Source organism: Anabrus simplex, chromosome 2 (assembly GCF_040414725.1).
Source record: "Anabrus simplex isolate iqAnaSimp1 chromosome 2, ASM4041472v1, whole genome shotgun sequence".
Classification (NCBI taxonomy): domain Eukaryota; kingdom Metazoa; phylum Arthropoda; class Insecta; order Orthoptera; family Tettigoniidae; genus Anabrus; species Anabrus simplex.
The window spans coordinates 730696679-730710958 of record NC_090266.1 but is presented as its reverse complement, the minus strand read 5'-3'; the positions used below and the strand labels follow the sequence as shown (position 1 = coordinate 730710958).

The 14280-nt window shown below is 37.7% G+C and overlaps 1 protein-coding gene across 8 annotated transcripts in view; it reads right to left on the bottom strand.

Moving 5' to 3' along the window:
- Positions 1-14280, bottom strand: part of Ssdp (Sequence-specific single-stranded DNA-binding protein) — an 831184-nt gene that overhangs the window by 335111 nt on the left and 481793 nt on the right. For 6 of the 8 annotated variants that reach the window (XM_067141370.2, XM_067141374.2, XM_067141371.2 and 3 more), the window contains exons 6-7: positions 11911-11997; positions 11154-11252 (exon numbers count right to left, since the gene is read on the bottom strand). In XM_067141370.2, the coding sequence (XP_066997471.1) occupies positions 11154-11252; positions 11911-11997 (186 nt within the window). The remainder of the gene's footprint in view (positions 1-11153; positions 11253-11910; positions 11998-14280) is intronic. The other 2 variants (XM_067141376.2, XM_067141375.2) reach the window with 2 other exon arrangements.

The following is a 14280-nucleotide window of genomic DNA, read 5'->3' as shown; positions in this document are numbered from 1 at the left end:
TTATAGATGTAAAAATTGGTATTTATAATCTCCTTTAAAAATAAAGAAACACGTATTCTTTTGTTTTCGGAAAATCCCAATAGGAAGGGTGTAAAAGGGTGAATAATGGGTTGAATGCCTTTCATGAGGCTACTTATATTTCAGAACCTGAAGATATTACAGACCTGAAAATTGGTATTTTGGATCTACTTTAAAAGTAAAGAAACGTATTTTTTCGTTTTTGGAAAATCCAAATATTGAGGGGTGAAAAGGGGGGGTGAATTTTTTAAAATGAGTGTGTCTACATCTTAAAACTTTAAAATTTACAGATATAAAAATCGGTAGTTAGAATCTCCTCTAAAAATAAAGGAAAACGTATCTTTTGTTTTCTGTAAATCATAATAGGAGGGGTGTAAAAGGGTGAAGAATGGGTTGAATGCCTTAATTGAGGATACACATATCTCAGAAACTAAAGATATTACAGAACTGGTAATTTGCATATGGGATCTCCTTTAAAAATTAAGAAACACACGTATTTTTTAGTTTTTGGAAAAGCCAATTAATGGCGGTTAAACAGGAGTGAAAAATTGGGGTGAATTTTTTGAAAGACTATATCTACAGAATATCTTGGAAACGTAAAATGTTACAGACGTAAAGAGTGGGTGTAAATCTCCTGTAAATGTAAAGAAATATAGGTGATTTGTTTTTGGAAACTCCACTTAAGGGGAACTTAAAAGGGGTGAAATATTAAAATGAGAATATTTACAGTATATCTAAAAAAACTTAACATGTTACAGAATTGAAAAATGGTATTTTTTATCTCTATTAAACATAAAGAAACGTGTACTTTTAGTTTTCGAAAATACCACTTGGGTGGAAGGGGGGGGGGCGGGTAAAAGTGACTGAAAATGGTGATGAATTATTTTAATTAGGCTACTGATATCTCAAAAATGAAGATGTTACAGACGTGAAATGTGATATTTGCAATCTGCTTTAAAAGTAAAGAAACACGTATTCTCGGAAAATCCAATGAGGGGGGGGGGGGGTGAGAGAATTGAAAAATTAACTGACTGAATTGTATGAGGATACATACATCTAATAAAAACTAAAGTTGTTACAGACGTGAAAATCCTTATTTGGACCTCCTTTAAAAACAAAGAAGAACGCATTTTGGTGGGGAAACCATCTTGGAGGGCGGGAGTGTAAAGGAGTTGAATTCCTTTCATGAGGACACATAAATCGAAAACTGAAGAAGTTAGAGTCGTGATAATTGGTATTTAGAAGATCCTTTACTATTAAAGAAACAAGTATTATTTGCGGGAAAGTTCACTTAAGGGGGGGGGGGGATTATTGTGAAATGAAGTGAAAAAAAGTGAATTATTTTTATGGGGATACTTGTATCTCAAAACTGAAGGTAATAGGCGTGAACATTGGTGTTTGGAATCTCCCTTAAACATAAAGAAACAAGCATTCTTTTAATTGTTATGGTGGGGGGGGGGGTTGGCGGTAAATAAACTTAACTTCGGTGGGGTGTAGAAGGAGGTGAGACAAATTGATTTTACTGTTATTAATGTATTTATAAGGATCCTCCGTTGCTCAGGCGGCAGCGCGCTGCCCTCTCACAGCTGGGTTCCGTGGTTCAAATCCCGGTCACTCCATGTGGCATTCATGCTGGACAAAACGGAGGCGGGACAGGTTTTTCTCCGGATACTCCGGTTTTCCCTGTCATCATTCATCCCAGCAACACATAATAGTAATAGTAATAATAATAATAAGAAGAAGAAGAATAACATTATTAATAATAATAATAATAATAATAATAATAATAATAATAATGTTCCGGACCGTCTTCAAATGTGCGGACCGCGCTGGAAACGGCTCCTGGACGGGTAATGACTAAGAATGCAGTCCGGCCGCGGGTTGAGTGCCGCTAAGGCACCCAATATGACACCACGCCGGATCTCCTGAAGGATTTTATCCATATTAAAAATATTATAGGAAAAGATGGCAAAGATTTACGGACTCAACTCACCGGCAGGAATACCTGAGCCTAGTCCGGGAAGTACGAAATCGATTGCTGGAAAGGAAGATTTAAAAGTGGGAGGAAACGTGCCGTAAAATCATAGAAAACCAGTCAGATCGGGAATTTTGGTGGATTTTCGCAGCAAACGAGTCAGATCGCGAATTTCGGCGGATTATATATCTAATACAATAAGCATTCAATTATACATTTCAGTATAATACCGTAGCGAAGCACGGGTATCTTGCTAGTCTATATATATAAAACTAGCAAGATACCCGTGCTTCGCTACGGTATTATACTGAAATTTATAATTGAATGCTTATTGTATTAGATATATAATCCGCCGAAATTCGCGATCTGACTCGTTTTCTGCGAGAATCCGCCAAAATTCGCGATCTGACTCGTTTTCTAATAGATTACGGTATGTTTCCTCACATTTTTCAATCTTTCTTTCCAGCAATCGATTTCGTACTTCACGGGCTAGGTCCAGATATTCCACCCCGTCAGTTGGGTCCCTAAATCTTTGCCATCTTTTCCTATAAGCGTTTTTAATATGGATCACATCCTTCAGGAGTTCCGGCGCGGTATCGTCTTAGGTGCCTTGGCGGTACTGAACCCGCGGCCGGACTGCATTCTCAGTCATTACCCGTCCAGGACCCGTTTCCAGGGGGGTCCGCACATTTGACAACGGTCCAGAACATTATTATTATTATTATTATTATTATTATTATTATTATTATTATTATTATTATTAAAAGATGTTCTGAACCCCACAGCAAGATGCAAGATCACTACTTGGCGGTAAATTACATCTGCTGCCAGTGTCATTTTTACAATGTGACCAGCACCATCGTCGCGCGTAGGCAAGTGTGCGGGATTTCTGGCAATACCAATGACATACTTACGTGCATTGTTGACCTTATTATAGAGGTGAACAATTTGACGGTCCATCTCATTTCTATCGTTTATTTCAAATGTGTTTAAATTTTTATTTACATGCCAGGAGAATCTACTGTAATCTAAGAACGTTCTCCGAAGGAAAAGATGGCTGTTGAAAACGAACCCAGGAAAGATTAAAAATGATCGGTTTATGATCAGAATAAGTACATCGAAACTATATAGCCTGTTTCCAGTCATTCGACAGGGTCAGGAATAGAATGAATAAAGCCCCATCTAGCGGCGACAATAGGAATTGTGCCGGCTGCCGAAGCACACCTCTAGGGCAATGATCGTTGAATGACAAATGAAATGAAATATTGGACAGTGTTGCTGGAATGAATGATGACAGAGAAAATCGAAGTATCCGGAGAAAAACCTGTCCCGCCTCCGTCTTGTCCAGCACGAATGTCACATGGAGTGACCGGGATTTAAACCATGGAACCCAGCTGCGCAGGCCGGCGCGCTGCCGCCTGAGCAACGGAGGCTCCTTAAGTACATTATAAACAGTAAAATCAATTGATCTCACCTCCTTTTACACCCCACCGCCGTTAAGTTTATTTACCCCCCCCCCCCAAAAAAATAGAAGAAGAGTTTCTTTATGTTTAAAGGATATTCCAAACACCAATGTTCACATCTGTTACATTCAGTTTTGAGATATAAGTATCCCCATAAAAATAATTCACTTTATTTTCACTTCCTTTCACACTCCCCTCCCCCCCACACCCCGTAAGTGAATTTTCCGACAAAATATACTTGTTTCCTTAATAGTAAAGGATCTTCGAAATAGTAATTATCACGACTCTAACTTCTTCAGTTTTTGATTTATGTGTCTTCATGAAAGGAATTCAACTCCTTTTCACTCCCGCCCCCCAAACGCGTTTTTCTTTGCTTAAGGAGATTCAAATACCAATTTTCACGTCCGTAACAACTTTAGTTTCTATTTGATGTATGTATTCTCATACAATTAATTCAATTAATTTTTCAATTCTTTCACCCACCTCCCCCCCCCCCTTTCGTTGGATTTTCCGAGAATACCTGTTTCTTTACTTTTAAAGTAGATTCCAAATGTCTAGTTTCACGTCTGTAATATCTTCATTTTTGAGATATCAGTAGCCTAATTAAAAGAATTCAACACCATTTTCAGTCACTTTTACCCACCCCCCCCTTCCACCCAAGTGGTATTTCCGAAAGCTGAAATTCACATTCCTTTATTTTTAATAGAGATAAAAAAACCATTTTTCACTTCTGTAACATGTTAAGTTTTTGAGATATACTGTAGAAATACGCTTTTTAAAAATTCACCGCTTTTTATTTCCCCTTAAGTGGAGTTTCCAAAAACAAATCACCTATCTTTCTTTACATTTACAGGAGATTCCAAATACCCACTTTTTACGTCTGTAACATTTTACGTTTCTCAGATATTCTGTAGATATAGTCTTTCAAAAAATTCACCCCAGTTTGTCAGTCCTGTTTAACCGCCATTAATTGGATTTTCCAAAAACAAAAAAATACGTGTTTCCTTATTTTTAAAGTAGCTCCCAAATACAAATTTTCAGTTCTGTAATATTTTCAGTTACTGAGATATATGTATCCTCATTAAAGGCATTCATCCCATTATTCACCCATTTACACCCCTCCTATTGGGATTTAAAGAAAGCAAAAAATACGTGTTCTTGTATTTTTAAAGAAGATTCTAAATACCGTTTTTTTCCATCTGTAAACTTTTAAAGTTTTAAGATGTAGACACACTCTTTTAAAAATTCACCCCCCTTTTCACCCTCCATTATTTTGATTTTCGAAAATCAAAAAAATACCTGTTTCTTTATTTTTAAAGTAAATCCCAAATACCAATTTTCAGGTCTGTAATATCTTCAGGTTCTGAAATATAAGTAGCCTCATTAAAGGCATTCAACCGCTTTTTCACCCTTTTCCACCCCTCCAATTGGGATTTTCCGAAAACAAAAAAAATACGTGTTTCTTTATTTTTAAAGGAGATTCTAAATGCCAATTTTTACATCTTCAAACTTTAAAAGTTTTGAGATATAGATGGACTCATTTTAAAAATTCACCCCCTTTTCACACCCCCCATTAATTGGATTTTCCAAAAACAAAAAAATATGTATTTCTTTATTTTTAAAGGAGATCCTAAACACCAATTTTCAGGTCTGTAATATCTTCAGTTTCTGAGATATCAGTATCCTCATTAAAGTCATTCAACCAGGTTTTCACCCCTTTTATTGGGATTTTCCGAAAACAAAAAAATACGTGTTTCTTTGTTTTTAATGAAGATTCTAAGTACCAATTTTTACATCTGTAAACTTTAAAAGTTTTGAGATATAGATGCACCCATTTTAAAAATTCACCCCCTTTTCACCCTCCCATTAATTGGATTTCCCCAAAACAAAAAATATGTGTTTCTTTATTTTTAAAAGAGATCAAAAGTACCAATTTTCATGTCTGTAATATCTTCAGTTTCTGAGATATAAGTACCGGTATCCGGATTGAAGGCATTCAACCACTTTTTCACCCTTTTTCGCCCCTCCTATTGGGATTGTCTCAAAACAAAAAAATACGTGTTTCCTTATTTTTAAAGAAGATTCAAAATACCAATTTTCACATCTGTAAACTTTTAAAGTTTTGAGATATAGACACACTCATTTTGAAATTTCACCCCCCTTTTCACCCCGTTAGCGAGCACATACATCTTAATATGAATATATCTCCAAAATTTCATTTCTTTATGTCCAGTAGTTTTGGCTCGGCGATGATGAATCAGTCAGTCAGTCAGTCAGTCAGTCAGTCAGTCAGGACAAGTTATCTATATATATAAAGTAGCTTGTCCTGACTGACTGACTGACTGACTGACTGACTGACTGATTCATCATCGCCGAGCCAAAACTACTGGACATAAGGAAATGAAATTTTGTGGATACATTCATATTAACATGTAGGTGCTCGCTAAGAGAGGATTTTTGGATATTCCGTCGCTAAGGGGGTGAAAAGGGGTTTGAAATTTTAAAATGAGTCTATCTATATCTCAAAACTTTAAAAGTTTACAGGTGTAAAAGTTGGTATTTAGGATCAACTTTAAAAATAAGGAAACACGTATTTTTTTGTTTTCAGAAAATCCCAATAGGAGGGGTGAAAAACGGTGAAAAAGGGGTTGAATGCCTTTAATCAGAAAATCAGTACTTATATCTCAGAAACTGAAGATACTACAGACCTGAAAATTGGTACTCTTGATCTCTTTTAAAAATAAAGAAATACGTATTATTTTGTTTTCGGAAAATCCCAATAGGAAGGGTGAAAAGGGGTGAAAAATGGGTTGAATGCCTTTAATGACGATACTTATATCTCAGAAACTGAAAATATTACAGATCTGAAAATTGGTGTTTGGGACCTCCTTTAAAAATAAAGAAACACGTATTCTTTTGTTTTTGGAAATCCATTTAATGGGGGATGTGAAAAGGGGGTGAATTTTGAAAATGAGTGTATCTATATCTCAAAACTTTTAAAGTTTATAGATGTAAAAATTAGTATTTAGAATCTCCTTTAAAAATAAAGAAACACGTAATTTTTTGTTTTTAGAAAATCCCAATAGGAAGGGTGGAAAAGGGTGAAAATGTGTTGAATGCCTTTAATGAGGCTACTTATATTTCAGAACCTGAAGATATTACAGACCTAAAAATTGGTATTTGGGATCTACTTTCAAAATAAAGAAACAGGTATTTCTTCGTTTTTGGAAAATCCAAATAATGGGGAGTGAAAAGGGGGGTGAATTTTTAAAATGAGTGTGTCTACATCTTAAAACTTTAAAAGTTTACAAATGTAAAAATTGGTATTTTGAATCTCCTTTGAAAATAAATAAACATGTACTTTTTTGTTTTCGGAAAATCCTAATAGGAGGGGTGAAAAGGGGTTGAATGCCTTTAATGAGGATACTTATATCTCAGAAACTGAAGATATTACAGACCTGAAAAAAGGTATTTGGGATCTCCTTTATAAATAAAGAAACATGTACTTTTTGTTTTTGGAAAATCCAAATAGTGGAGGGTTGAAAGGGGGATGAATTTTTAAAATGAGTGTATCTATATCTCAAAACGTTCAAAGTTTACAGATGTAAAAATTGGTACTTAGAATCTACTTTCAAAATAAAGAAACAGGTATTTTTTTGTTTTCGGAAAATCCCAATAGGAGGGGTGAAAAGGGGTGAAAAATAGTTTAATGCCTGTAATAAGGATCCTTATTTCTCAGAAACTGAAGATATTACAGACCTGAAAATCGTTATTTGGGATCTCCTTTATAAATAAAGAAACACGTATTTTTTGTTTTTAGAAAATCCAAATAGTGGGGGTGGGGGGTGAAAGGGGAGAGTATTTTAAAAATGAGTGTATCTATATCTCAAAACTTCAAAAGTTTGCAGATGTAAAAAGTGATATTTAGAATCTCCTTTAAAAATAAAGGAACACGTATTTTTTTGTTTTCGGAAAATCCCAATAGGAGGGGTGAAAGGTGTGAATAAGGGATTGATGTCTTTAATGAGGATACTTATATCTCAGAAACTGAAGATATTACAGACCAGACAGTTAGTATAAGGAATCTCCTTTAAAAATACAGAAACATTTATTTTTTGTTTTTGGAAAATCTAATTAATGGGGGGTTAAACAGGAGTGACAAATTGGGGTGAATTTTTAGAAAGACTATATCTACAGTATATCTCAGAAACGTAAAATGTTGCAGAAGTAAAAACTGGTATTTGAAATCTCCTGTTAAAGTAAAGAAACAGGCATTCTCGGAAAATCCAATGAAGGTTGCGGGGGGGGGGGGGGGTTGAAAAATTGAAAAATTTATTGAATTAATTGTATGAGGATACTTACATCTAATAAAAACTAAAGTTGTTCGAGACGTGAAAATTGGTATTTAGATCTTCTTTAAAAATAAACGACGCGTTTTTTTGGCGGGGGGCGGAGAATCATTTTTGGGGGCGAGTGTGAAAAGGAGTTGAATTCGTTTCATGAGGACACATATCTCAAAAACTGAAGATAATCGGTATTTAGAAGATCCTTTACTATTAAAGAAACAAGTATTTTTTGCCGGAAAATTCATTTAATGGGGGTGGGGAGTGTGAAAGTAAGTGATAAAAGTGAATTACTTTTATGGGAATACTTATATCTCAAAACTGAAGGTAACACGCGTGAACATTGGTATTTGGAATCTCCTTTAAACATAAAGGAACACGTTTTCTTTAAATCAACTTAGGCGCGGTGGAGTGAAAACGGAGGGGTGACCAATTGATTTTACTGTTCCTAATGTACTTATAAGGAGCCTCCGTGGCTCAGGCGGCAGCGCGCTGGCTTCTCACCGCTGGGTTTCGTGGTTCAAATCCCGGTCACTCCATGTGAGATTTGTGCTGGACAAAGCGGAGGCGGGACAGGTTTTTCTCCGGGTACTCCGGTTTTCCCCGTCATCATTCATTCCAGCAACACTCTCCAATATCATTTCATTTCATTTGTCATTCATTTAAACATTGCCCCAGTGGAGTGCGACAGTCTTCGGCAAGCCTTATTCATTCCATTCCTGACCCGGTTGAATGACTGGAAACAGGCTGTGGATTTTCAATGTACTTATTGTGATCATAAACCGATCATTTTAATCTCTCCTGGGTTCGTTTTCAAGAGCCATCTTTTCCTTTGGAGAACCTTCTTAGATTACAGTAGATTCTTCTGGCATATAAACAAAAATGTAAACATATTTGAAATAAACGATAGAAATACGATTTACCGTGCAATTGTTCACCTCTGTAATAAGGTCAACAATGCACGGAAGTATGTCATTCGTATCGCCAGAAGTCCTGCGCACTTGCCTAAGGGTGACAATGGTGCTGGTCATACTGTCATCAATGACAACGGCAGTAATTTACCGCCAAGTGGAGGTTCAGTACCGCCAAGGCACCCAAGACGACACCACGCCGGATCTCCTCAAGGATATGATCCACATTAAAAATGCTTATAGGAAAAGATGGCAAAGATTTAGGGACCCAACTGACCGGGTGGAATACCTGGACCTATCCCGGGAAGTACGAAATCGATTGCTGGAGAGAAGATTGAAAAATGGGAGGAACGTCGCCGTAATCTCTCATAAAACGAGTCAGATCGCGAATTTTGGCGGAATCTCTCACAAAACGAGTCAGATCGCGAATATCTGTGGGTTATATATAAAACGATAAGCATTCAATTATAAATTTCAGTATAATACCGTAGCGAAGCACGGGTATCTTGCTAGTACTGTATATGAGATTAATGTCAGAGAAGACAAAAGATGCCGAGTTGTTCATAATGCTGCCTCCATCCAATCTTCCGAGAAACGAAAACGTCCATAAGAATTAGAACACCGGGCGAGCTGGCCGTGCGCATAGAGGCGCGCGGCTGTGAGCTTGCATCCGGGAGATAGTAGGTTCGAATCCCACTATCGGCAGCCCTGAAAATGGTTTTCCGTGGTTTCCCATTTTCACACCAGGCAAATGCTGGGGCTGTACCTTAATTAAGGCCACGGCCGCTTCCTTCCAATTCCTAGGCCTTTCCTATCCCATCGTCGCCATAAGACCTATCTGTGTCGGTGCGACGTAAAGCCCCTAGCAAAAAAAAAAAAAAAAGAATTAGAAGACGAAACCTATTCATCAAGATCATTCAAATACCACAGAAATCATCCAATTACGAAATTGCTGTATGTATTAATGTCCTTGTAATGTGCAGCAATATAATATTAATACAATCAAATCTTGTGAAATGTCACAGGTAGAATCATAAGACCGGTTAGAAATAAGGAATGTACAGCCACGAACACTTTCAGTAACGTTTAACCCGTTTCCTGGGCTATTTCTGATTATGTACAATGTACGAGGTTGACTTGGAGATGGATTTAAGAGTACGAAACTATTAAGAAACAATTGAAGAACTTATGAGTAACATACGAAAGTGGTCTTCAACCTCCACTAGAATGTCAAATATAGAGGCTAATTAACTTCAAACTAGGCCTTTTGAAACAATTGCCACCACCACAATCACCACAATAATCACTACACCCACCGCCACCACCACCACCACCACCACCGCCTAAAATGAACTACCAATACCGAAGGAAGGCTAATTAAACGCAGTGCAAGAACAAAGGTAATATTTTCATTTCTACCATATTTCTACATATTCCCATGAAAAGGCATATGCTAGAAGACCATGGTTAATTGTTACGTTGCTGACTTGACATTTTAATTAAACTGAAAACATGAATTACTCGCAATAATTTTAATATACATATCGAAAAGTTTGATGGTCATAGCACTGTGACAGGGTAGTTGGTTTTCCCTTTTCATCTTTCAATGTGCATCACCTTATTCACTGTATTACCCATTCTCTAAAAAATACGTACGCTTTTAATTAACAACCGATGGGGTATTTATATTTTAAATAAAATTGGTGTCACACAACAAATTTGTGACATTATAGACATTCTTCTGTGACTGACATTCAATAAGCGGTAATTCTGACCGAAGTGAATTTTGAAATGAAAACTTCGCAAACAATCAGCCTTTGTGTCCGGGGAGAGATAGGGCTGTATTCATCACCCCTCCAGTAAATTTCTTCTACAAGAAAATTCTCCTTCAATAAGCTTTGTAAACAGACTAACAAAATGGTCTCAAAGATGTTGAACAAGTAAACTGCTATATAAACTGTAATATTCGACATACTATTTGTAGCTGTCGAATTATTCCAATACAAATACATTTGCGAGAAAGGAAAACACGCGTGTAACGTCCGCGAATTTGGAGAAAACTGAAGTCTGGCACCTGTTTAACAACGCACTCAACTACAGGGGGTGATGCGACTGTGTTTTGTTGTATCCAGTAATATGTACTCTTCACCTGTTGACGAACCGTACAGAAAATTCGTAAGTGAGTAGGCGGAACACAGAGCAAAGATTCAGCTTAGAAGATACCCAGAAGGGGAACACTTTTACTATTCCCACTGCCATGGATTGCAAGCAGGAACACAGTAAAAGTGTTCAAACAAAGGAACATAAAGTCACTTCCATTCACAATAAACATGATAGCACACACACTAATGGAGAGGGAAGACAGACAGAGAAAGCAATCAAGCATGTGGCAAAGCAATGCGGGACATGAGTGCAGCCATGCAAAGCGGGGTCGTACACTCACCTGGCTGGACATCATTTGACTATGCGGGGGTGGGGGCTGGGGGTGAGGGGACGGCTGTGAAGACGGATGCGTCGGCGGTGATGGCCTCATGGTCGAGTTCTGGAACAAAGCGTCAACAGTCAACAGAAATGCAACTCCACCGAGGGATGAGGCGTGGCAGGCGAGGCGAGGCGAGGCACGGTCCAGGCGGGAAGTCGACGGGTCGGAGAGGGCCAGGCCGCGGGAAACATTCAAAGACACTCACTACAAAAGGAAGAGGAATGAGAGGGTGAAAGGAGGCTAGCAAAGATCTCTAGGCTAAAGATTTATGCAGGCCCTACAGATTGGTAAAAGTAGGGTGCACTGGTGCAGTAAGAGATGGTTCTTGTTTGGATCTGGGTACGTGAACCAACCAACATTCAGGCGGCAAACCAACATACCCTAAACGCAGATTTAACGACATTGGAAAACAGGGTGCTTTAAAACAGTGAACCACAGAACCACAAACACCTAAGAATCGTGCAACACATTAAACTGGAACAAGCACCCAAACATTCCTTAAACACAATGTAACCAGCTTTGAACACACACAACACGAAGAAACCCTGACAATGAGCTGTGTTTCAGATGGTGGGCCATGGGGCGGTGGAGTCGCGTGGCACACACCATAAAAACACACCCGATCCGAGCCGAACGAGCAGCGAGTGGAGCGGAGCAGAACAGAACAGACACATAACACAACACACAACACCCAAACACAACACAGTCAAGTACTTACAGGAAAGAAGCCCGGAGGCATGGGGCCGCCTGGCATCCCGTCGTTGGGCGGCATCTGGCCCAGAGGGCTGGGCGCCGGGCCAGCATTCTGGAACAACACACGCTATAAGCTACATTTCTTACTTCCAGGACTAATTCCCTCAAATTAATAAATACATTAGCATTGTTCTACAAGGGAAAGAACACAGGAATAATCATATACAAATCTACTCAACAGTTTAAATTAGATGCCATTTAACCGTAGTCATAGACGCCTGAGGGAAAGTTTCGCCATAGAACTCAACAACCACAATAAAAACGAACTTGAAAAGGCACAGCAAAATATATAAAGTATTTTTTATCTGGACCTTATCTCGAGAAAAGTAGGTCTGAAGAAAATCCCAAGAGTCTTCAATGATGTGGACGACTCATTGGTCTCAGTTAAAATTTATCTCTATTTCTTAATGTAGATGAGGTCTAATGTGAAACAAAGGACATATTTAGTTGATAATAATAATAATAATAATAATAATAATAACTTTCCGTCCCTTCAATTGCTGTGGATTTTAGGAGACAACATTTTAATATTACAGTATACTAAGTAAAGAGTATACCGAGAGAAAAATTACTTTCATATATTCCTATTTGCTTCTTTTCGGAATATATAGAAAGAGGAAGAATAAAACTAAACCCTACAAACCCTATTCAATTCAAAATAGCAATAATATATATATATATATGAAATATTAAATTAAGATTGTCACTCAAATAAAAATTGGCATCCCTTCGTCAAATATATAATCATAATCTTCTATCGGAATGTGTGTTGAACATTATTTTACCGGGAGGTACACCTCAACGCCGCGCATTCAAAATAAGCGCCTTAATGAACCCCTCTATCGATCAAAAGGTGAAACTAATAACACATCAAGTTGGAACTTTAATCAAAAGATGTCTCCACCAAAATATTAAGTAATTCTGTTATTGTGAAGTTTCCTAAACTGACTGAATTTCTCCTTGTTTTGTTTTGCTATACATCAAGAAGTTTGGACATTTTTCTACAGATGACACTACTAAAAATTATGATCATGCACTCTAGTGCAAAGTGAAAGAATTTATAATTTAAAGAAGGTTTGTATTTCTAGGTTGCCCATAACTGATCTCTGTTCATTTATTTTTGGATTGGCAACACTTCATTTGGTTTTCGCCAGTTTTGAATCGGACCAATAATAAATTTTGGTAATTAATTTTCAACCAATTCCGCATTTCTTGTTCACTTTGTGTTAACCAATAAAAATTAAGAATGCGTGTCCTGATTAGTCTTGAATGATCTCGAACCTTCCCTGAGGGTTTATAAACTGCGGCTTTTCACGTTTCCTTGTCAATTGATCACCGTCGGTATGACAGTGTGTATTAAGGCAGGAGGCGGGGCCACCTCTTTCTTCGGTCAGCAGAACATCTATAAGGTAATGGCCACATAAATTATATCTTTTTGGTTGTAGCTACCTCTGCAGCTTAATCCGAGGGGAAAGGTCCGAATCTTTAACTATGTAACCTACTTTTCTAAAATGTAAATTTTATTTTGGCTAATGTAAAACTTCATAAAGCTTTAAGTATAAATCGGGAATAGAGAGTGGGTTACCCTCTCGAACTCCCCTTCATCTTGGTTTGAGGTGACTACGTTTTGTAACTGTGTTTCTTCCTTTCCGTAATGCATTAATTCAATCATTATTCGTGTCACCTCAGTAGCTTGGGATTAGCCCCTGTATCTCTGGGCCAAGAGCCCCGTTAGGATTTTATTCATTATCTAGGAGTGCAAGTGTACGCCTCCATTCATTTTGTGTTTGGGCCAGTTCTCTAACCTGTTCTTTTCCCACGAAGGCCCAGTAGGTTGGGTTATGAATACCCCTGTAAATGTAATGTCAATTGTAAATTGTGCCTAGAGAGGCCCGAGAGTGTAAGAGTTGTGTGTAATGTTGCCTTAAGCGGGCGGTTAAAATTGGATGAATGTTGGAAAGCCTGTTTGCTCTTTTTCCAAGTTTTGATTATTGTAAAGAGTGCCTCTGGAAGGTCAGATATTGTATTTAGGGAGCAAGTGCTCTTGAGTTAAGGGATTTCTGCCCTTGAGAAAATGGTTCCTGGTTTGAATTAAAGTTGTAAACTGGATCCGGTATCTCTGGAATTGTAAAATTAGGGGCTTGATGCCCAGAATCTGTAAAAATCACTAATCTTGGATTTTCCTAGTCTTGTTTAAAGATTGCTATTTCTACCTGTCATGTTGTTATGTTCACTCAGTGAAAAAGATTGTTAGGTTTGTTTTCGGAAAAGAAATGCATGTTCCGTCTTCAGCCCTAAGGCTGGTTGGATCCTCAACAGCTCCGCCATCAGCTGT